Source organism: Ranitomeya variabilis, chromosome 1, assembly GCF_051348905.1.
Source record: "Ranitomeya variabilis isolate aRanVar5 chromosome 1, aRanVar5.hap1, whole genome shotgun sequence".
Classification (NCBI taxonomy): Eukaryota; Metazoa; Chordata; class Amphibia; order Anura; family Dendrobatidae; genus Ranitomeya; species Ranitomeya variabilis.
Window position 1 is genome coordinate 963,784,290 of NC_135232.1, and position 25,526 is coordinate 963,809,815.

Consider the following 25,526-nt stretch of genomic DNA (forward strand, 5'->3'; position numbering starts at 1 on the left):
GAGATATTTTCTCAGCATGCTCTAATCTAATTGAGATATTTTCTTAGTATGCTTTAATTGAATTGAGATATTATCTTAGCATGCTCTATCATTAATACTAACAAATCAAGCTGTTTTGTAATGTTATTTAGTGCTTACCTGCTATTATTGTAAACTTTCTCTACGCTTACCTGTTATTACAATTTTTCTACGGCTTAGAGGCATTATTTTAATTAAATGTGTGTATTGTCTGTGTCAATAAAGTTATAACTTTTTATAAAAAAAAGAAACAACACTCTTTGATTCAACACGCAGTTTAATAAGTGCATAGTTGGTCAGTATGTTTATAGTTTGTATAGAGGGTTACCCATCCAGAGTGTGAGGTAATGGGTTTGGGTCATATGTTTACACATTCTACATTGTAAAATATTAATAGTGACTTTTTCTTCCTAGGAGCTGATCAGTTGCATGTTACAAGTAAATGTAGAAGACAGGTTTACAGCAGATCAGATCCTGTCTCACGCCTGGGTGTCTGTAAGTATAATCCTGGTATTCACCCCATCTGGTTTCCCATCTTTTATAACACAATGTAATGTGAATGAGTTCCATAAAATGTTTATTACCTCACTGCTTGTGATTCTTGTCCATCTTTTTCTTATTAATTTTAAGGAACATTTTATTAGTGTAAGGTCCATACTGGTATATAACCCAATGCAAATAAAGAAATGTAGAAGAGAAATTTTCATCAAAGATATCCGCATCACCAGTTTAGACATTTGACAACGTATGTTTTTATTTAAAAATGGAGAGACTTCAGAAAGAAAAGCGGTATCAAGTAGAAAAAATAGTCCCTGATTCAACAAAGTGTTTACACCATTTTTCGACATTTAGCGTTTCTGGTAGCTCCGACAAAATTAGCGGAGCTGAAGGGTGCCAGGGCGGGATGGGGCATGGCAACACCCGCCCATCAAGTTCATCAACAGTTGCAGTGTTTTTTTTACAGCTGTAGAATTTCTGGTGTGGTACACGTCACTGAGAAAATGTACCAAATTAATTAATTCAGCTGTTGATACTCAAAAATGCAAGTGTACAGCGCTAGTCTTAATGAATCAGACCCATAGTTTTCACTGGTTTGCCCATGATTTATAAAAATAAAGTCAGTAACAAACACTGATCACTTTTATATGTATTTGTGCCCCAGACTTTCTTACACATAAATCAACAAATAACTAAGGCAGAAAATAAAGAGGGAATGATTGCTTGTTCCTTCTTAACACCTCCACAGTTGTGACCAAAAGTTTTGAGACTGACACAAAGTTTCACTATGTTTGTTGGATGTTTCTATTGTTACTGAAGTACAATATTTAATATAAGTATGTATTTCATAAGCTTTGAATCTTTCACTGACAAATACATCAAGTTTATGAAAAGTCTCAGTATTTACATTGTTGATATCCAGAAATGCTCCCTTGCAGCTGGGTATTAGCTTCTGGGCAAAATCCTAAAGGTACTGTCACATTAAGCGACGCTGCAGCGATATAGACAACGATGCCGATCGCTGCAGCGTCGCTGTTTCGTCGTTGTGTGGTCTCTGGAGAGCTGTCACACAGACAGCTCTCCAGCGACCAACGATGCCGAAGTCCCCGGGTAACCAGGGTAAACATCGGGTTACTAAGCGCAGGGCCGTGCTTAGTAACCCGATGTTTACCCTGGTTACCAGTGTAAATGTAAAAAAAACCAAACACTACATACTTACATTCCGGTGTCTGTCGCGTCCCCCGGCGTCCGCTTCCCTGCACTATGTAAGCGCCGGCCCTAAAGCAGAGCGGTGACGTCGCCGCTGTGCTCTGCTTTACGGCCAGCCGGCGCTGACACAGTGCAGGGAAGCGGACGCCGGGGGACGCGACAGACACCGGAATGTAAGTATGTAGTGTTTGGTTTTTTTTACATTTACACTGGTAACCAGGGTAAACATCGGGTTACTAAGCGCGGCCCTGCGCTTAGTAACCCGATGTTTACCCTGGTTACCAGTGAAGACATCGCTGAATCAGCGTCACACACGCCGACTCAGCGATGACAGCGGGTGAGCCAGCGACGAAATAAGGTGCTGGCCTTCTAGCTCCGACCAACGATGTCACAGCAGGATCCTGATCGCTGCTGCGTGTCAAACACAACGATATCACTATCCAGGACGCTGCAACGTCACGGATCGCTATCGTTATCGTTGTTAAGTTGTTCAGTGTGAAGGTACCTTAACTGATGACCACCCATTCTTATCTAATCAAGGCTTGGAATTTATCAGAATTTCTGTGTTTTTGTTTGTCCACCTGCTGTTTGAGGCCTGAGCACAGGTTCTCATTGGGATTGAGACCTTTGGAGTTTCCTGGTCATGGACTCAAAATGTAATGTTCACCAAGACGCAGGATGGTAGCTTTCACCGTTTCTTCTTCAGACAATAATTTTTCCATATGTCCCAAACAGTCGGAAAGAGGCTTCATTAGAGAAAATAACTTTGCAGACAATTCATGCACTGAATTGCAGAGGACTCTCTGATAAACCCCCCTTCAGACTGTTTAGGATATCTGGAATAATAACTGTCCAGAGAAGAAAACTTGAGCACTACCATGAGTCTTGTGCCATGCTAACAGTGAAGCATACTAAGTCCATTCATGTGTGGGGGCTTTTCATCCAAGCGAGCGGGCTCACTCAATTTTGTCTAAGAACACTGCCATGAATAAAGATTGGGATCTAAACATCCTCCATAAGGAAGTTCTTCCAATGATCCAGGAACAGATGGTGATGAAAAATACTTTTTCCTGCATGGTGGAGCACAATGTCACAAGGCAAAAGTGATCGCTGCATTGATCGGTGAAGAAAACATTACAAATTTGGGTCCATAGTCAATAAGCTCCTCTGATCTCAATCCCATTGAGAATCTGTGGTCATTTCTCAAACAGTGGGTGGATAAACTCCAAGCATTGATTAGGCAAGAATGGGTTGCTACCAGTGAGAATTTGGCCCAGAAGCTGATATCCTGCATGGCAGGGTGAATCGTAAAAGTTTTGAAAAATAAGGGGCAATACTGTAACTGTTGAGTTACTTCTGTAACCATAGAAATATCAGACTAAAAGAACTAAAAACACTGAAGTAACAAACTTCATGAAAACCAAAATTTATATCAGTCTCAAAACTTTTGGCCATGACTGTACAAGACCATTGATCACATTTGCTGAATAATTAGCTTTGGGGTTAAAGAAACAATGAAGCAAGAAATATCAAACAGGAGTTACTATTAACCAACAATGTTTGTCTGTTAGTCTTCACGATTTGTAACTGGAGGAAACTGTCTTGTAGAAATCTCACCCAGAACACAAGGGCTAATCTGCTGATCATTTTGGGTGGTATACGGCAGAGGGTCAGGGCTTAGCAACGTTTTGTCCTAATGCAGACAGGGCAGATGGGAGGCTTCTGCCACAGGAGGCAAGAAACAGATGATCTTCTAGGAAACTTAAGAAGATTTTTGTATATCATTTTTGGGGTAGATGGGGTGTTTTGATTGCCTGTTATTACATGTTTTTTTCTCTTATTGCAGCAGCTGAAAGGATGCAATTCTGGCGTTCTGATTTTTTTTTTCTCATTTTGTCGTTTACCAGTCAGATTAATCTGTGTTATTTTTTGATACATCTGACTTTTACAAACACAGCCATACAAAATGTGTATTTTTTTATTTCTTAAGTTTTAATTAATTTATATTATTATGTCTGATTGTGGCCTTTATGAGAAAAAGTTGTAGCTTTGGCTGTTGTGTTTTTAGCACTCACATGCACAATAAATCGTAACGTTGGTTCATTTTCGCATAATGTGTAAACTTAAAGGGACACTAAATCTAGAAAACAATTCCTACTAAGTTTACTTGTATTACCTCCTTTTATTTGACCCTAATTTTTGCCAAATAATTCAAACTTATGAAGCACTCACGCAGCCCCATGTCCCAAAAAGTGAATCTGTTATGACTTTTGGAAAGTGGCCACACAAGCGGAAAAAAAAAAATTTCCACCACTAAAATAAAAACTATGAATGCTCGGTATCTATGTAGTCATACTGACCTGTAAAGTCATATTGCTGGGCCAGTTTTACCTTAAAATTACCGTAACTCTCTAAATTAAAAAGAAAAAAAAAACAATTGTAGAATTGCACTTTATTTTGCTGTTTTATCACACTTTGAACTATATCAGCTGAAAAATAAAAAGTTATAGCTCTTGGAATAAAGGGAGGAAAAAACGAAAGCCAAAATGAAAATGAAAACTAGCCTGGTCCTCAAGGGGTAAAATCCATCAAGCCTAATCTTTTTTCACCCCTATATCTATTGTGCAAAAACTGCATATTCTAAGCCACAGAGTCATACCTCATCAGCTACAGAAATATCTCTTTAACCCCTTACCATTCTAGAATTTCTTTCCATTTTGTCATCATTTATATATTATTAACATGAATTATAGAATCATAGAATGGTAGAGTTGGAAGGGACCTCCTGGGTCATCTGGTCCAACTCCCTGCTGAAAGCAGGAAACATGTGTATCGATCCTGTAATTTCCCTAATTCCACAACTTTTCCTTCATGATGTTGCAATTTCAATGTTGATGAGTGTACGACATAGTGATCTGTCTCCACAGTAACAGGATGAACAGCTCCCTCCAAAAAATGTCTCCATTCTTCAAAAGTTAACTTGACATCGACAACAGCCCCTACCCCAACCTTTGAGGCATCCATTTCTACGATGAACGGTTTCTGGAGATCAGGTTGAATTAAAACTAGAGCGGACATGAAGCACTCCTTTAATTTATCAAAGAAGCTAGCAGCATCCAGCGACCAAACCTTAATATCCGCCCCCTTTTGTGTTAATAAACTTTCTGTAGTAAGTAGTGAACCCTAAGAATCATTGCAATTCTTTCAGATCACGAGGTTGAGCCCAATCAATTATAGCCTGCACCTTCCCAGGGTCCATTTTAAACTCTCTAGCTGACACAATGAACCCTAGGAATGATATTTCAGTGTCCAGCATATATTCATGCTTGTTACATCCTGCCATGAGCCAAATCTTATAGGCTAAACTTCTAAATACTGGAGAACCTCAAAAAAGGAAACAATGCTACTGTTGGGCATTTTATTGATACACAAATTGCTTAAATAACAAACACACAACATTATTAAAATAATAGGCTGGGTAACAAGAAGACTCCAAAATCCATAAATAAAATGTACTACAGAATAAGTGTTCCGTCAACTAAAAAGATGCGCATTGATGTATATATGATTACCATGCCAATTAATAGGCCCTGTACTTTTTTATACAGGATGATGCCTCATTGGGGAATAATATGCAGGTTGACGTCACAGGTAAATTAAAGCAGCATTTTAACTCGTTACCCAAGGACAATAATACTATGGCTGGAGTGTCTGTGATCATGGTGAGTATAGTTTATGTTCCGCAGTGTTACAGATTTCCTGATTTATATATAAAAGAACAATGCATTTCCCACAATTTGATAGGATTTTTGTGATTGTTTTATCTTCAGCAAACATAGAATTATAGAATGATATAGTTGGAAGGTTCCACCAGGGTCATAGTGTCCAACCCTCTGCTCATTGCAGGATTCACTAAACTATCTCAGACACAACACATGCATGGAGGGCCCAACAAACCGGCTCTCCATGCATGTGTTGTGACTGTCACACAGCCGTGACACATGCAGCTGCGGTGCTGAACAGCTGATTATCGGGAGCGTTCCAGGTTACCGAGGTAGCTATTCAGTAAGCGCTAAAGCTATTTGGATAAGCTCTTATCCGAAACTATTAAATCATCCTTAGTAACAATGTGTGTGTAGGTTTGTGTGTATGTTTGTGTTTACTTATCGACTTAGTAATGAGGGTATCGGGCTGACACCCATTCGTTACTAAACCTAGGGCTTGGTGTCAATGTCAGCTGCTGACACCAAGCCCTAATCCCATTACCCTGATGCCACTGCATCAGCATGACAAAGGTGGTGTTGAACCAAGAAATTACATCACAAAACTTTTTTTTAATATATCTTTAGTTAGCTAAAGAAAACCTTAATTGCTGTACAAAAACACATGCAAAAAATGCATACAAAAATGCACGTTTTTGCTACAACGTTTTTCCTGCCAAGAGATGCAGAAACCTTGCTGAAATTTCTGCAAGCAAATACTTAACGTGCCCACATAGCCTTAGAGAACACAGATGCAAAATAGGAATTATAAAAGTTCTCAACCTCATTCTTGACCACTTCTCCCTTTTCATCCTGTAAAAATCCAATAGCATCTTTGACTTTTCTCTTTCTTTTGACATAACCCCCAAAATCTTTTTTTATTGCTGTCACGCACAGTGTACGAAAGGCTAAGTGCAACAGGAAGGGATAAGGGAAAGGGAACCAAACACTAGGGAAGGGGGCAGTGGAGACCCCAGGCAGATCTAATATCACCCTGTCTGCCCTATCATCCCTATATAGGTTCCGCACTTATCACTGAGCAGGATACCTAATCCTTGCCTGACACTGGCGATAAGCCCTGCATAGGGGAGGACAGGATGAGCTGTAGTCAGTCCCCACTACCACTAAAGATAGGTGGGATAAACAAACAAGGGGAACACTTAGCTTGAGTAGGCTCAGAAAGAAACACAGACGTCCTCCAGCAACAGCAAGAAGATAGCCGACTGCTATGGCTCCTAGCCTCAGCAGGGAAATGGAAATATCACCCGCAACATTCAGCAGCAAGCTGGGAGTTATTAACACCCTGGTCCAGGTGTGTCAACTAGAGCCGGGTGAGGTTGCCACTGGGTCCTAAAGTCAGAAAGACTGGGAAGGAGTTTGCAAAGCCAACCGCTGAGACCTTCTGCAGCTAGATGCAGTGCAACTGTCTACAGCCTCTGACACACCCATGACAGTTGCTTTTGGTCTCCCTTGCAAGCCTCACTTCATTACTGGCTTTAGCTCTTCTAAAGCTTGCCCTGCATTACATGCAGACAGCATTATATTCTTCTTTAGATATGCTCCCTCTTCCCATTTAATATACATTTCTTTTATCCTTTTTAGCAAGTGTTTTAAGTTCTGTGTTCATCCATCCTGTTCTCTTTATATGCTTCCAATTCTTCATTCTTTTCGGGATTGTTACTGATCGTGAGAATTTCATTTAGCAAAATCTCCCATTTTTCTTGGACATTTCTGTCCTGTAGAACATCCAGCCATTGAACATTTTGTGCCTTCTTTCCGAGTCAATTAAAATCTGCCTTTCTGAAGTCCTACCTTAAAGTCTGAGTAATCGCTGGTCTTCCTCCTCTTGTAATATTTGAGGATAGCATGATTGCTTCCTCCTAAATTCCCAGCCAACTTTACTTCCTCAACCATTTCCTCCCTGTTGGTAAGAATTAGGTCCACGTTGGCCTATCCTCTTGCTTTCTTCTACCCTTTAAAAGATAAAGTTGTCAGTCGAGAGAAGAATTTTCTGGACCCATTACTTTTTCCTGAGAGAGATTCCCAACAAATATCTGTATAGTTACAATCTCCCATGATCACTATGTAATACTTTTTTGAAAACAAAGACATGTGATGTAAAAATAGTTCATCCATATCTTCAGTCTGTCCAGGTGGCCTGTAGTAAACACCTACAGTAGTGTCCTTTCTGTTCTCTCCTTGTATTCTTACCCAAACCGTTTTTGCAGAACTACCATACTCTGAAGCTTGGATCTCTGTGGACATATAGGTTTTCCTAACATACAATGCAATACTTCTTCCCCACTTGTTAATCTTGTTTCTTATAAATATGTTGTAGCCTTCAAGGGTTGCATTCCAATCATGTGTATCATTGCACCAAGTTTCAGTGATGCCTATGACATCATATCTCTCTTCCTGTGTTAGCAGCTCCATTTTTCCTTGTTTGTTCCCCATGCACTGTGCATTTTTATAGGCACATTTTAGTTTATAGTTGGTTTCTCTTGTTTCTCTGTTTTCATTCAAAATTTGTTTTTGCTCTTTATTTCCACTAATAGAAGGGTTCTCAAAAGAATTCATTAGCTGCATATTTTTTGCCGTATATTTCCCATCCCATATTGCTCTAGTTTAAAGCTCTCCTGGTGAGTGTAGAAAGCCGTCTACTAAATATGTGTTTTCCTGTTTTCATAAGATGCAACCCATCTCTAGCAAGGAGTCCATCATACAGATAATTCATTCCATGGTCAAGAAATCCAAAACATTGCTCGTGGCACCATTGATGTAGCCAATTGTTCACCTGTAGAATCCTGTTCAATCTCCTTGGTCCATGTCCATCCACTGGATGTATGGATGAGAAGATGACCTGCACTCCCAGTTTTTTCACTTTCCGGCCTAGAACTTCAAAGTCTCTACATGTAGTTTCATGGTCCTTTTTGCTGTGTCATTTGTTCCTACGTGTTGTGTTAGGTCGACTCATTCGGCTTCTTAAACAGGTAGACACAGGAATCGTTTATATTTAAAGTCTGCCTGGTTTATTGCAATCCTCATAAACCACGTTGCCAGAAAACGTAAATACAGCCTTTGCCCGACAGAAGGTAAAAAATAAAGTAACAAGTCCAAACAATAGTGCTGGTTTGCCCAACTGGCTTAGATTCCAGATTCCATGTCCTTTAGCAAAGGACATTCAATCCAGGAGACCTGCAATCTCCATACGTCCAGCTTTTCTTAACACACAAATGCTCTAGAAGGCTGGGAATTTATCCCCTGGACTCCTCCCACTCTACAGCTATTCAATCATCATAGCACAAAACATGGCTGATTAAACCCCTCTCATCACTTAGTGTGCTGGATGATTTTTCCTAGGTTTATATTACTGAAGCTAACAACCTCAGTGCTACATATCTCCCCTCTAGTACTTTTCCAGTGACTTTGTCACAGTGTATTAGTGGGAATGGTAGTTGTCTGTAGCACTGAAGAGTCTTGATATCCTATCAGATACATCTTTGATTTTGGGCACTTGGAAGACAGCACAATACTTGTGAGGTAATATCCAGTCGGTAAATGCTTCTGTTTTTCTCAGTAGGGAATCCCCCATGACCACCACTCTCCATTTCTTCTTCACCAGAGTTCTTCTTTTTCCCCTCAAGAGGCTTTTGATTGCTTACTGGAGTGTTCTTTGTAGGCAAAGCACTTTTTTGATGTACAACTTCATAGTTGTCCTGTATGAGAGCTTGGTAGCGGTATGGGTGCGGACTGTTTCCTCATCCTCCTGTGTCTTTTGTCACATGCTTCCATTTCTCTTCTTCTGTTAGTACTTTGAAAGGTGCTTTTATCCAAACATTCTGAATAGTTATTTCTACTCTGTCATTAGCTTCTACAGAAACACTGAAAAGTTCTTCTCTTGCAACATTCTGAAGATATTCTTCTGCTCTGTCAAGGAAATCCTCATTTTTGATGAGCTTCAGTGTAACTATTCTCTCCTGAAGACTTTGCTCCTTTTCCTCTAAGAGTCACAAGCTTGCATTTCTGGCAAGTAAAGGTTGTCTTTTTCTCTGGCAAATTTGTAAACCTGTGGCTCACATTGCAGCACACCATACTGGTAATCTCCTTCTCCATGTTGAACAAAATGAATTTCTGTTGAATCGCCGTAAAGATTTGCGCATCAGGAATATGCAAATTATCTCCCTCGAGCTTCATTTCCTGGTTTGACGATTTTCTTCAAGCAGCTCGATCCAGCTACACCCAAAAATCTTCAGACTTGTTGTGACTCTTCCCGGAATGCACCAGAAATATGCAAATTATCTCCCTCAAGCTTCAATTTATGGTTTCCAACGACAAATACCCTCCAACTTTTTAAAGCTGCAAACTGATATTGTAGATTTTACATGAAAAATGGCCAAATATTTCCAGCACGTTTCTTTCACAGTTTGTAATAAATGCTCACATGTGATAGCTCATGGAAAATGACAAAATATTGCTAATATTACCAAATGAAAGGAAACTATTAGAGAAATATAATCAATGTGCATTTCCTAGTTACAAAAACTGTAAAAATGTTTTTAAATGTATGATAAACTATAGCAGAAGAAATAAAGTATGAGCGTGAGAGTTAGCATCCCACATATGGCATGTATTAATATCAAAAAGAACACTACATTTCCCTGTAAGATTCTGGTTACAACATGCTCAATAACTGTATGGTTTCCACTTATTATGATAACAAAAATCATCCCTAATATTAAATTATTTATTTCATATTTTTATGATGGATTCTTCCTAGTGAATAGAAGGTACAGAGACCAAAAAGAGCCACCTCATTCACAGAAAAAGTGGTGCTCTTCCACAAAAATTCTGTGTGTGAAACCTAAGTGCAACACTTAAATTTGGTAGAGGCCACACTTGTTTTTCTATTTAGGCCTGCAAAACCCATTGTGGGAGTTTGTGGCTTTCAGCTTGGTGGGTTTAGTTTTCAGTGTGTTTTTTTAGATTTAATGCGATAACAAAACGTAATCATTGTACAATGGAAAGTTCTGCCACAATTCAATATTCTTTGCATTTCAATTATGTATTAACAAAATTTGTTTGCTGTCAGTGAATGAAAACATTGGCCAACATGAATTTATGGTGTATATTGCACCAATAAATTTGAGGACAAATAGTGAAAATTTTTGAAAGTTAAATGAAAAGATTTGGAGCAATTGTTTCACTGTCTGAGTGTCTTCTATAGTATATGCCGCTGAAGTTTTGCAATACTATTTTACTCTTGTCATAAATGGGTCTACATGCTTGACCACATCTACTTCATGTCACCTGTTTTCTTGTTTAGTAAGAAAGGCAAAGGCTTGCACAGATTTGGTGTAATACTCGATTTCTTAAACCTTTCTAATTTTTCACCTAAATCAGGCTTATGACCTGTGCAGACCTATCAGCTGAGAAATGGAAATGTTGTTTCAAAATTAAGTCCCCGAATTCTGATTTTGGCCAAAGAAGCATTTTCCCAATTTACATTTATTAAAACAAAAGTACCCTTTTATAGATCTCTCTTCTCGTTAGATCACATCCTGCTTAAGTCTGCTCTATGTTAGAGTCCTACTGAATATACTCCAATGCACCAGAATAATTCATCTGTGAATATTCAGTACAGCTGTAATTCAGATTGGCCCTTAAAGGACTTTTCACATGAGCAAAGTTAATTTTAATCAACATTTTAATCAATAGATCTTTGAACAATAATATTGCACAATTGGATGTGATTACAAAAACTACCTGTCCTGAGATAATCTTATAAATGTGCCCCTTCTGTGTACTGTGTAATGGTTGTGTCTGCCCGTACAGGGACAAGGTCTGATTATACCTCAGCTCCTGGGCAGGGAAGGAAGCAAAAGAGTATACAGGCAGCACAGAAGGGGATCACAGCTGATTCTTTCTGTTAGGTAAAACATTGCTTAAAAACAGGCAGGGAAATGTTTTACCTCACAAAAAGAATCAGCTGTGATCCTGTGCTGTCCTGTCTATATCCTCTCTTTTGCTTCCTCCCATGGATAGATGATGTGGTACAATCAGACTATGTCCCTGTACGATCAGACACGGTCATTACACAGTACAGAGCAGGGGCACATTTATAAGATTACTAGATAGTGGCCCGATTCTAACGCATCGGGTATTCTAGAATATGTATGCATAGTGTATAGCGCAGCCCACGTAGTATATTGTGCAGCCCACGTAGTATATTGCGCAGCCCACATAGTATATTGCGCAGCCCACGTTGTACATTGCGCAGCCCACTTTGTATATTGCGCAGCCCACGTTGTATATTGCGTAGCCCACGTTGTATATTGCGCAGCCCACGTAGTATGTTGCGCAGTCCACGTAGTATATTGCGCAGCCCACGTTGTACATTGCGCAGCCCACGTTGTATATTGCGCAGGCCACGTAGTACATTGCGAAGCCCACGTTGTATATTGCGCAGCCCACGTAGTATATTGCGCAGCCCACGTTGTATATTGCGCAGCCCACGTTGTACATTGCGCAGCCCACGTTGTACATTGTGCAGCCCACGTAGTATATTGCGCAGCCTACGTTGTATATTGCGCAGCCCACGTAGTACATTGCGCAGCCCACGTTGTATATTGCGCAGCCCACATAGTATATTGCGCAGTCCACGTAGTATATTGCACAGCCCACGTTGTACATTGCGCAGCCCACGTTGTACATTGCGCAACCCACGTAGTATATTGCGCAGCCCACGTTGTATATTGCGCAACCCACGTTGTACATTGCGCAGCCCACGTTGTATATTGCGCAGTCCACGTATTTAGCAATGTGGGCATGATATCCCTGTTAAAAAAAAAGAATTAAAATAAAAAATAGTTATATACTCACCTTCCGTTGGCGCCTGGATCCAGGAAGCGGTTACCGACGCTTGGGATCCACCGAAGCTCCGCCGAGCCGCTAGCGCCAGCCGCTATCTTCCGTTCCAAGGATGCATTGCAAAATTACCCAGATGACTTAGCGGTCTCGCAAGACCGCTAAGTCTTATGGGTAATTTCACAATGTATCGCTGGGAACGGAAGATGGCCACCGGCGCTAGCAGCTCGGCGGACAACGAAGGGTGAGTATAGAAGGTTTTTTGTTTTTTTTATTATTTTTAACATTACATTTTTTTACTATTGATGCTGCATAGGCAGCATCAATAGTAAAAAATTGGGGACACACAGGGTTAATAGCAGCGGTTACGGAGTGCGTTACCCGTGGCATAACGCGCTCCGTTACCGCCGGCATTAACCCTGTGTGAGCGTTGACCGGAGGGGAGTATGCGGGCGCCGGGCACTGAGTGCGGGGAGTAAGGAGCGGCCATTTTCTTCCGGACTGTGCGCGTCGCTGATTGGTCGTGGGCTTTTTGCCACGACCAATCAGCGCCTTGGATTCCATGACAGACAGAGGCCGCGACCAATGAATATCCGTGACAGAAAGACAGAAGGACAGACAGATGGAAGTGACCCTTAGACAATTATATAGTAGATCTCAGCACAGGAACATTTTTTTGTTAACACATCCAATTGTGGAAGTTATTATTATTGCAATATCTAATAATTAAAATGTACATTGTTCATTAGGGAAAGCCCATCAAGACCTCATTCACACAACTGTGTTTAAACACATACATTAAAAAATGGTACTGGTATCATCAGTGTTTGGTCCGTGTGTCTGTTTTTACCATCAGTGTGTCATTAGTGTTTCGTCCGTGTGTCCGTTTTTACAATCAGCGTTTGGTCCGTGTGTCTGTTTTTACCATCAGAGTGTCATTAGTGTTCCGTCCGTGAGTCCATTTTTACCATCAGTGTGTTATCAGTGTTTGGTCCGTGTGTCTGTTTTTACAGTCAGCGTTTCGTCTTTGTGTCTGTTTTTACCATCAGTGTTTGGTCCGTGAGTCTGTTTTTTCCATCAGTTTTTGTGTCATCAGTATTTGATCCGGGTGTCTGTTTTTACTATTATTGTGTCAGTGTTTTTTATAGATGGATAAATAAATGATAAAGCTTCTCCTAACCTTTGCAATATTGACTACATACAGTACACAGACTGTACACTGATGCCATCCATGTGCTGTACCTGTTTTTCACAGACCCATAGACTTATATTGGCTCTTTTCATCTATGATACCATAAAAAAACAGACATGTCTCCATGAGTTTTGCATGGTCCCATTATCCATCAAAAAACATGGACATGTATTATAATGAATATGTGTTGTATCCATGAAAAAAAACACATGTGTGAAACACGGATGTATGAATGAGGCTTAAGTATGATATTGGCTCTGACATTCGGTTTAACCCTGCACAAGTCATGATGGGTACTATATATTGAGTGGAATTTTATCCAAAGGGTATGGCGTCTGAGAACAGGACGTGACCTAACCAGAAGCAATGTCTTCCTTTTGTTTAATAAATGAAAATTTAAGAAAATGCTTGTTTAACTAAAGTGAAATATTAGAGATAAGATTTTTTCAGATCACACAACCCCTTTAAACAAATGTCTGAGCTAAATGCACTAAGCTCCAGTGACTACACTGTAACAGAGAGGATTGCAATTTATGCTGCTAATGTTTTAGCTCACAGAAGATTGCTTAGAGCATGGGTCTCAAACTCAGCAGAGTAAATGGGCCGCACATAAAAAAAAAATTAAGCTGGCGGGCGCATTCCTTTCAAACTTAATACAGTACAGGTAGTATATAACAGCCCACGTAGTATATAACACAGCCCACATAGTATATAACAGCCCACGTAGTATATAACACAGCCCACGTAATATACAGCACAGCCCACGTAATATATACCACAGCCCACGTAGTATATAACACAGCCCACGTAGTATATAACAGCCCATGTAGTATATAACAGCCCATGTTGTATATAACACAGCCCACGTAGTATATAGCACAGCCCACGTAGTATATAGCACAGCCCACAAAGTATATAACACAGCCACGTAGTATATAACAGCCCACATAGTATATAACACAGCCCACATAGTATATAGCACAGCCCACGTAGTATATAGCACAGCCCACGTAGTATATAGCACAGCCCACGTAGTATATAACACAGCCCACGTAGTGTATAACACAGCCCACGTAGTATATAACAGCCCACGTAGTATATAACACAGCCCATGTTGTATATAACACAGTCCACGTAGTATATAGCACAGCCCATGTAGTATATAACACAGCCATGTAGTATATAACAGCCCACATAGTATATAACACATCCCACGTAGTATATAACAGCCCATGTAGTATATAACACAGCCCACGTAGTATATAACAGCCCATGTTGTATATAACACAGCCCACGTAGTATATAACAGCCCATACCTTGTCCTCCCAGCCAGGCTCTGCATCCCCCCGCAATGCTTTGCTCCAGCCTAGTGCACGCTAGAAGAGAGGATGCAGCACAGAGCTCTGAGAGTTTCGCAGCTGCCCACAATGCATGACGCGTCGCCATGGATACGCAGAGTGACTTCCGACCGTCACAGGTGCTGCACACTGCTGCACGTCTTCCTGCTTGGCGACGCGCGGCTTTATTATCCATGGCAAAGCGTCATGCATTGTGGGCAGCTGTGAAACTCCTAGAGCTCTGTGCCGCCTCCTCTCTTCTAGCATGCACCGTGGGCCACAGATGCCTGCCTCAGGGGCCGTATGCGGCCCGGGGGCCGCGTGTTTGAGACCCCTGGCTTAGAGGTGTGTTTCCCCCATTGCCAGCAAGAACCTTAAAAACAGTTACAAATTAATGAGTATATTAAAAACTTGATTCTCCTAATACAATGATTATATTTAATTTACTTGAAAGCCTCTTTAAAGAGAAGTAAAATACAACTAAAAAAATTAGCTCTGAAAAGCTTTAAGATGATATTGTCTACATTTATTTCACAGTTTGAGTTTGACTTGTAACAAGGAACTTCTGACCTCCATTTCTTGCATTAATATTGGGCCAGTGACGATGAGAAGGAAGCAGAGGCTTGGTATACAGCTATATTGTATTACAATCTTATAAGAAATACTCTGCCTGACCCTTATCTCGGCTTCTTTTTTCACACTGCTCTTCAATTCTTGCTGGGGAAAGTTTAAATTGTCTTACAGCACTGCAGTCTTTACAATTGTTTCTGTAAAGGATTTCTGCTAACCACCTAACAATTCTACATTTGCATTGAATTTATGAATACTGAACAGATAATCGTTATATTATCTCTTATTCTTTAATGCTCAGCTGTGATAGTCAAGGAAGTTAGGACATAACCAGTATTCATTCATTATTAGATTATTTTTTTCCAAAATATATATAAAATTAATTTCACTCTTTTGTAATTATTGATCACTTATGAATATTTGTAATTTAAGCTTTCAAAGGCTGATTAATAACTAACTAAAAATAAAGTTTAGTAGCTCTTTATAAAATCATCTGTGTTAAGTTAATAGGGTTGAACAGAAAATGGAGTCTTAATTCTCTTAACTGCAGACCACCAGTCAAATGTTTTTTACATTTTATTAAAATATGGCTCATTTCATTATTGAGAAATTAGGGTAAAAATTAACCATGGCTTAAAGGGAACCTGTCACCAGGTTTGGCTGATACTAGTTACAGCCACCGTCTTTCAGGGATTATCTACAGCATTCTATAATGCTGTATATCTGCCCCTGATGCGACCTGGAAGAGAAGAAAAATAACTTTTATTATACTCACCTGCGGGAGGCGGACCGGTCCGATGGGTATCACAGGTCCTGCATCTCCCATCTTCTTACGATGACGTCATCCTGCTTGCTTCACATACTCCCCGGCATCGCGCTCCCCGCAAGGCATACTTATCTGCCCTGTTGAAGGCAGAGCAAATTCCTGCAGTGTGTAGGCGCTGGGCCTCTCTGACCTTTCCCAGCGCCTGCGCACTGCAGTACTTTGCTCTGCCCTCAACAGGGCAGATAAGTGCACCTGCACAGGAGCATGATGCCGGGGAGCCCATGTGGATGCTGCAGGGACACGCGTCATCCTCATGAAGCAAGCAGGAGGGCGGCATCGCAAGAAGATGGGAGGCGCCAGACCAGGACCTGGGACACCCATCTGACCGGACCGCCTCCAGATGAGATAAAAGTTATTTTTCTTCTCTTGCAGGTCGAATAGGAAACCTATCTACAACATTATAGAATGCTGTAGATTAGCCCTGAAAGGTGGTGGCCGTAACTCACATCTGCCAAACCTGGTGACAGGTTCCCTTTAAAAAAGTGATAAAGTGAATTCTTTTGAAAGACTGAACCAAACAACAAATAAAACACAATTTGACTCATATCAGTGAAGAGAAATGTCTATCAGTTCTCCATGGTAAAAGATTACATTAATGTACTTTTATCACAAATGAGTAAACAAACGGGTAAAGGGACTGTGTAATCAGAAAGTGACCAATTGTTTAAGGTTTTTATGTTAACTGTATTAAAAAATATATATTTTACTTATGTAAAGGCAAAATTTCTGAAATTTTGCAATTTGTAAAACCTGCCACTAAGTCTAAAAGTGGACTACCTGTACTTTAGAAGCAGCCAAGAATTATAGAATTATTTTTGGTCTCTCTTTAATCTGAGCAAGGGTCATTGTAAAGGTAAAGTGAGCTGTAATAATCACCTTTTTTAATGGTGGATTACCTATGGTCTATAGGGGTTTTACCTCTCAAAGCATTCGAGCCTGTGATGACTGAGAGTGCTGAAAAGTCATTTGTACAAAAAATGAAGTAAGAGTATAGTATTAGGCTTAGTGGCCTGTGTGAAAATTGCAAGATTTCTTGATATATACTGTATAAACACTCCTCAAAATTGAAATAGCATAACCAAAAAGAGCAAACTATTAGGCTATGAAAATTGAGGAAGTAGCAGGGGTCACTAAGATCTAATGATCACGTTTTCAAGCACATAACTCCACCTAATCTGTGGAAGGTGCACAAAACCCCGATTAAAAGCTATGTTTTAAGCCACATGAAACCTCAAAAACTGGATGAAGTCTTGTGGGGATGATTGTGTGATGCCTCCTGTTCGTCGCAGTGCCAGTTGTCCCCACTTGTCACAAACTAAGAGGGTCAAAATCCTTGAACTGAGGGACATTGGTTTATTACACAAGGAAGATCGCAACACATGTAGGCCGAGATGTCAGCATTGTTCAACATTATGTGTACCAGTGGTTGGAAGAATGATGAACTAGAATGACATCAAGAGGTGCACAAGCATCAAGAGGCGAACCTTTGCATGGACGGATCGTCAGATTAGAAGAATGGTGTGTAGTTAGTTATCCATTTTATGCTGCTGTTGAAATTGGGCATCACATACCATGCCTAAAGCTCCAGTGTCTCCACAATCCAGCTGAAAGCATTTGTATCACATTGGGCTATAAATCAGACTTCCAGCTGCTGGTGTTCCATTAACTTCACACTACCACTCTCAAACGTCATCATACTGCAGTGCAAACCATCACTGGCGGCTCGGATTGGAGGTCTACCAATGATGGCCGGAGGTTGGTCTGATTACTACATAGACAACGCCATAAAGAAGCCTCACAAGGGAATGTCATACCAGTCTTGCTCCCAGGATTATGGTGTACAGTGGCATAATTTACAGTAGCCGGACCCCTCTAGTGTTCATTTAAGATGCACTAACAGCTCGGCATTACATTGATTTGGTGGTGAAACCAGTGGTGCGGCCATCTCTCCAAGGTGTCCCAGGAGCCATTTTTCAACATGACACCAGGCCACATGATTCCCATTTGCATTTTCTTATCATTTGTATTTTATTAACATGTCTATAGAACCAGTCATTTCCATTACGCTTCAACTTCCCCTTCTCGGTGTTCCAATTTCAATGTTGAGGAGACTGTATGTATACATAAGGTCTTTTTCTGATGACACATTCCCTTTAGGGCACTTCTTTTTCTCTTTCTTAGTATTCTACAGTTTTTATTGTCAGTCATTAATTATTGTTGCTTACAGAAGAGGAGTCTTAATTCATTATTATTTTGTATTCTTAAACACCAGCATTGAACTGGTCATTATTAACTATTGTATTATATTACGTGTAAAATATAAATTTTATGTACAGACACGTATATCATTTCTTGAGGGATAAGATGGTGCAGCCTTTAGTACTGTATATACATGTACATACATTGTTGTTGCTATTGTATTCAGTGTTGTTGACTTTGCTTTTAGTAAGTCTAGTTTCTATCCCTTGCTTCTTTCCTCCATCCCTCCTGTTTCCAAATGCCTGCCTTGCTTCCCCTCTGCTTAGTTCCAGGACAATGGTATGTACTAACTGCATCTGCAATGCTTTACCTGCTGCATAAATGCATAACATAATACCCTGTTCACTAGAGAGAAGGAAATGTAATAATGCCTGTCTATATAAACTGTGAGATTGTGTTACTGAGGGGGAAAATAGCCAAATTTCCAAACATGTCATTTAAATATAGATTTATGTACTAGTCATTAATATGGAATGTTAAGCGTACCTCTGTAGCTAGTACTAATGAGTGCGACTTCAGGCCCAGGGTCCTATGCATTGCAGTGGGCATGGCTTTCCACCATGTGGCCAGAACAGTTATTGCAGGCTATATACCATACAGGTCAAGTTTATAAGAAGAGTGGCTTGTTGGCTCTCCTGCTATTATTACCCTCTGCATGGCACATACATCAGTAGCCATTATTTACTGGACACTGGAAATATTGTTTGTGTTTAAAGGCATTTTCTGGTTGCAGCAAATAAACTGCATTCTTAGGCCTTTATATTATGTTTTGTGCATCAATTCATCACAGTTCTCTAGATTTCTGATCATGCAATAAATGGAAACATTCTTTGTTTACTTCAAGGGGAGGAAAAAAAAATATGTATCCTCACCATATGATCACCCATGTACACAGCTCATCACCAGAGAGATCTGTGATAACAATACTGTTAAAGGGGTTGTCCAGGAAGTAAACAAATACGTAACTGTAGGAAATGTCATGGTAAATAAATTCCTAAATATATTTAATTCGCAAATTACAATTGTTTTCGTAAATGCTCACAGGCTCCTATCCTACTGCATATGCTCACAGGCTCCTGTCCTACTGCACATGCTCACAGGCTCCTGTCCTACTGCATATGCTCACAGGCTCCTGTCCTACTGCATATGCTCACAGGCTCGTGTCTTACTGCACATATTCACAGGCTCGTGTCTTACTGCACATGCTCACAGGCTCCTGTCCTACTGCACATGCTCACAGGCTCCTGTCCTACTGCACATGCTCACAGGCTCCTGTCCTACTGCACATTCTCACAGGCTCCTGTCCTGCTGCACATGCTCACAGGAACAATGTTTTCTAGGAAACATTTCTCTTAGTGAAAAAAGGCGGCGGCCATTGTAGTTCAATGGTGGTTACCTCCCTAATAGTGGTTACCTCCCTAAACAAAACAATTGACATTTGCTAATTAAAAGTATTTAGGAAGTTATTTATAATGACATTTCCTTTAGTTATTTAGTTTTTTCTATTCCCAGAGAACCCCTTTAAGGTAACTATACTTGTCCAAGTGTGTACATCCTAGATATTCCCTGGAAGTACAACTTGAAACATTACATTTACTGGTAGACAGCAGTTCTTGGAAATTGTTCTTGAATCGATACACAAATATTAGAATATGTGAATATTTTTTCAATTTACAAGGAGTAAGACTTATTCACTGAAGCTGGAAATTGCTTTAGCTGAAGTGTTTCAGCAAAAATGACTGTTCAGACCAAGCACAGGTGCTCAGTGCACCATTGGCAAGGCCAGACAGTCCGGTGTACCTTCCGACTTACTTATTTCCCATCTGTCTCTGCTCTTCTTTAACTTGATTGACAGCTCTGTCTTTACAGGAGATAGGGAAGGGTGAAGATTAAAATCAAGTAGGTGGGAGGGTGCGCTCAACTGTTTGCAATTCTAGGAGTGCACCGAGTTCCTGTGCTTGGTTTGAACAGTCATTTTGTGCTGACAGGCATCCTTTAAATCCTGTGTTGCATGGAGGTGTGCAGCAGCTTTGTCAGTCAGTATAACCTGCTCTATGTGTTTTCCATTGATCTAGTTCAATGTCATGTTGTTTTCCATGCACAAAGTGTACTAGCATGTTTTGTTGTGTGTACTGTTAGTGTCATACCAATATATAAAATGATATAAAGTATCAAACTATCTAAACTGTCCTAGAAAATGACTCACAGTTTGACTTTCTGACAGTAAAACCAAATAAAATACTTTGGGAAGTGTTCTAATTAATGGGATTTGCATCAAATAGAATCTATTATTTTCAAAGCTATAGAAATACATAAAGTGATCAGATCTAAGGTTAGGTTCAGAGGTTACCAACCATGTGAGTGATCTCTTGATGGAAGATCACATAATCCTGGTCATTATTATTTCTCCTTTTCTGTGCATGCTTCTAATCAGTATCTCGCATTACTTTCTAATTTTTTCGTGTATTTTTTTCTTATATACGTTAATCATTTCTTTCTACAGAACACAGCTCTTGATAAACAAGGGCAGATTGCTTACTGTAAACGCTGTGATGACAATGGTACCACTGACCGGGAGAAAACCAGCACGGGAACAGGACTGGCTGATGACCTTCACTTGGATTTGGGGTCTACCAAATTGATGTGATGGATTCAAGCCTGGAGCAGATTACTGTCTACTGAGCAATGCATTCACTAACCATAAAGTTACCCGATGACCATCCTCGGTGGGCGATAGCTGTTCTTATTTCGTCATGTTTACTTTTTTATTACCGCAACACATACACTGGCTTCCACCAGTTTTCATTAAAGTCAATAAGGGACCACACTAGAGTTAGTTAGAGTCAGACTTGAACAATCCCTCCTTGGAAGGAAGCATTAGTTGAGAAGTGTCTGAAAGGAATAGCTACTTTTCTATACATTTCTGTATTAGTTACTGTAGTTTCTGAAGTGGAAGTGCTGGTCAAATGGCTACTGATTTGTTAACACTACTAAGATTTTCTCTACAGCAGTTCCTAATTTCAGCACTGACGATAGTAGTATTTTTTGGGGGGAGAGGGTTTCGAAGGATTCATTTTCTCTATAGTTTTAGTTTTTTAAGACATAATAAATTCATACTGTGGATCGTTAAAGTGCTACAATGTAATGGGCTAAGTCTTACCATTCTGCAGTATTCCAGACCTTTGGTGAAAGGGGTATATGATATTGAGAAGTGGGTATTTATTTGGAGACACGTTCTTCCATTGATTGCTGTGTGACTACTTTGGTTGGATTTTACGATTATTTGTGTAAAAAAAAAACCTTGCTAATTTTTCTGTTACAGAAAGGAATGTAGAACTTGCTGCATGTTTCGTACAAAACCTGATTTCAGCAAAAGTGCAACTAAATAAAAACATTTTCTGAAAATATTGTTCAGTATCCAGATTACAAGCAGGAATGTGCAATTAGGGGTAATTGTTACCATTGTTAGTCATAATCAATAGATATTTCTAGCATTAAAGCTTTCTTTTTTCAATACATCCATAATCTGTGTTCACTGTTTCACAAAATCTAAAAAAAAAAAACAACTTGCATCACAGATTAGTAAAGTCCATATCTGGTTAGAACACGCTGCAATGCATGGTTTGTACTAGTTATGCTACTATATATAGACAAGGGTCTTCTGTTATTACACATTATAAAGAAATCCACCAGTCTCTAAGGCGGTGAAGACAATCATGGTTCATGTCCACTCATGCTACAATGACATGGAAAGGTTGGGCGCTTGCGATATTTGTGAGCACGTATGCTGGGTTTCAGGAAAAAAGTCATTCATTGTAATATTGTACAATGTAATGGAAGTATCATATAAATACATTATTGGCAAAGGAAAACTTATCATAGAGGGAGATGTTGGGCTTTTTGAGAGAAGGTGCTTTGTCTTGGTCAAGTCTTCTTTTTTCGGCTTTGTTACGACTGAGGGTTTTTTTGTAGCTGATCTCCTTAAAAAAAACTTAAAACTCACTTCAAAACCATTTAAAAGACACTTCCTATTCATTTCATTGTTAATCCCCTTTTTTGTCCTCTTCATGTTTTGAAAAACACTCAGTGGAAAATAAGAAGTGCATGTTACTTAAGGTGGATTCCTCCTGGAATCCCCTCCAAATTTGACACATGAAGAAAAAAATTGCAAAAAAAAAAACCAAGGAAAACTAAATGCTTCAAAAGAACACTTCAAAATCTGTAATAAAAATTTTCAGGAAAATATAGCCTCAAATGCTCCCAAAAAAGGAACATTTCCTGAACTGGTTTCCACTTGAAAAAATGTCCATTATTAAACTCCTCAAAAAACTCAGTTTGATCATATCCTCAGTGAGAAGCAGCAACCTTTGTAGAACTCTTCTCTACAGGCGAACTGCAATGTTAACAAGCAAGGTGATTCAGAAATGGCCCAAGGGGGAAAACAAATATTGGGCCCCACTGCCCGGTATGACCACACCTGGAAATAGTTTAACTATTGCTAAAGCCCCTCTTCATCTATGTTTTCCCAGACTGTTGACCAAATTTAGTAATCTTTCGAGGCAAGTAGACCTGGAAATATTTTTTGCATGGTATGCGTTGGTGTGCCTGTCATTCTATGTTTCTGTCTAGCAGAAAATCGAAGACCAAGGGTTAGCTTACTTCCTATTAAAGCAGTAGTAAGCAATAGAATATAGCTGTTCTATAATATGGCAAGAGCAGATAAGGATGCATTCAACAGAAAGGCCAGATAACAATTGCTAAAATGTGAGCAACCAGCTAAACAGACACAACTAGGTCTATACTATGCAAAAAAAGAGTCCATTATGCACATAGTCAACAGTACATACACATTCATATGAAAATTAACCTATCCATGCTGTGTGTAGTGAAAAGTAGATTTATCATTCTTATGTTAGCAGAACTGTCCCTGTAAGTGTGGCCATATCTTTTATCGACTGTATTTCACATACATAATAAAATAGTGGTAAGAAATCTCAAAGCAAACAAAATAACATACGGTATGTTAGAGGGACAGTTGAAATGTGGTCGAAACTGATGATTTATAGTCAGATGACATCTAGAAGATGGATATTATATGAGACATGAGTTGCAAACTGTGGCTCTTTGTGTAGTAACACAACGTCTGTGTTCCAAGTTTAATAAGGAAATGAGTGGGGGGGGGGGAATGGAATGATCATTGTGTCCCCAAAAGAACAATTGACCCTGTTGGTCTTGCAGTGAACATGCAGTTCTATCAGTGAAGAGATTGGGCACATTACTAGTTTTAAGGAGAACCTGCAAAGGAAGTAAACAACCATCTTGATTGGCGCTGCTTCCCAAATGTATAAAATGCATATACAGTGAAGCAATAAAGTGAAGAATGTCTCATTTTAAAGTTGCAACACGTTTCAGAGTTTGACCAACTCCATCAATAAGATCAAAATGCCCCAGGATGTAAAACGTATCGTGTTTTGTTTCTATGTACATTGTTTTCTTGATCTGCACATTCCATCCTGAAGAAGGAGTCGGTCTTGCTCCAAAATGCATTACAACTAAAAATAAGTCCTTCTCTTTAGCACTTCGCTGTATGCATTTTGTGCATTTGACGAAGCAGCACCAATCACAATGGTCGTTTGTACGTTTGCGTGTAATATGATGCCATTACATTCACTGTCCGGATCTTTGTAAGACCCCAGGATTCAGCAGCTTGATGTATGATTGCTAAGATTTCTGGTTTGTCATGCACCCAGCACAGCATCATCGGTTAACACTTCTGCTATCCCTCTACTGATCTGTATTGGTGATGCTCCATGTGCGCCAGTATTCTTCTTTTGTCTTTTCCAGAACGTAGCGAACCTGTAAGAAGATGCATGCCCTATCCACAGGCAGCATGCAAAACAAACAGGCTCCTATGTTACAGACAACTGTCATTTTCTCTGAAACATTGCAACATTACGGAAAAAAAAATAGTTTAAAAATCAACCAAGAACAAGGAGAAGAGTCAAGGGGGTGGTTCCAGCTTGAATGACAGGTCATGTGATTTAACAAGATTCTGCCTCTTACGTAAAGAGAAAAATCTGTCAAGTGTGGCGGGAAGAAATCAAAGGGGAACCACCCACTTGACTCTTTCAATTCCTGCTAGATTTTTCACTATGTTTCCTATGAAATGGCACAACAAATTTGATTTTCATTTATATATATTATGCCATATTCTGAAAAAGACATAGCTGCTTAAAGTGTCTCCAAAATATATACAATAATGTGAACTGCACTTTACAAGACTCATTCTGCTGATTAATAAGAAAATAAGATAGTGGAGCTATTTAATAAAAAATGTATCTACCAATTATTTAAGCATCAATAAACCTACCGGGAACAATAGCCCCATAAGATAAGTCATGCCTCTTCTAAGGACAGCCAGATTGTAACAATTTATAAGGACAGAGAAAAGAGCAGTAATAGTCTGAAGGTTCTCCATATGAATGTTATAGTTTAGTCATAAGAGTGTTTCTTTTAGGCATTGTTGCACTTTTCTGGTACATTTTCACAAGGTATTATTATCTATTCATGTATTTGCTACTCATATTTCCAGAAGTCCTGTTTTAGAACCTCTCAGTATATGGCTTTCATTTTGTACTAGACATGTCAAATATTTTCAATAAACATCCTCTTCATGGAATTTCATGCTTGTATTCCTTTATTATTTTGCATTGATAATGATTAGTCGTTGTCATTGATGGCCATTGCTGTATTGTTATCAGTGCAGTATAATTTAGCTCTCTTATCACACATTGTGTATATGATACAGATTTAACATATGGATTTCTAAACTTAAAGGGAATCTGTTAGCAGGGTTTAGCTATGTAATCTGAGGACCGCATAATGTCTGGGTTAAAATCAGGGGCGGACACTGACAGCTTGGGCCCCTGTGCAAGAAATGTTTCTGGGCCCCCCGCCTTTTATGGCGGCAAAGCTACAGATAAATATACAGT

The 25,526-nt window shown here is 39.6% G+C and overlaps 1 protein-coding gene across 3 annotated transcripts in view; it reads left to right on the forward strand.

Moving 5' to 3' along the window:
- Nucleotides 1-25,213, forward strand: part of DCLK2 (doublecortin like kinase 2) — a 196,176-nt gene extending 170,963 nt beyond the window's left edge. For 2 of the 3 annotated variants that reach the window (XM_077279306.1, XM_077279305.1), the window contains 3 exons: nucleotides 433-513; nucleotides 5,334-5,447; nucleotides 21,038-25,213. In XM_077279306.1, the coding sequence (XP_077135421.1) occupies nucleotides 433-513; nucleotides 5,334-5,447; nucleotides 21,038-21,181 (339 nt within the window). In that variant the 3' untranslated portion in view covers nucleotides 21,182-25,213. Of the gene's footprint in view, nucleotides 1-432; nucleotides 514-5,333; nucleotides 5,448-15,416; nucleotides 15,506-21,037 lie in introns of all 3 variants that reach the window. The other variant, XR_013219927.1, reaches the window with a different exon arrangement.
- The last annotated feature ends 313 nt before the right edge of the window (nucleotides 25,214-25,526 follow it).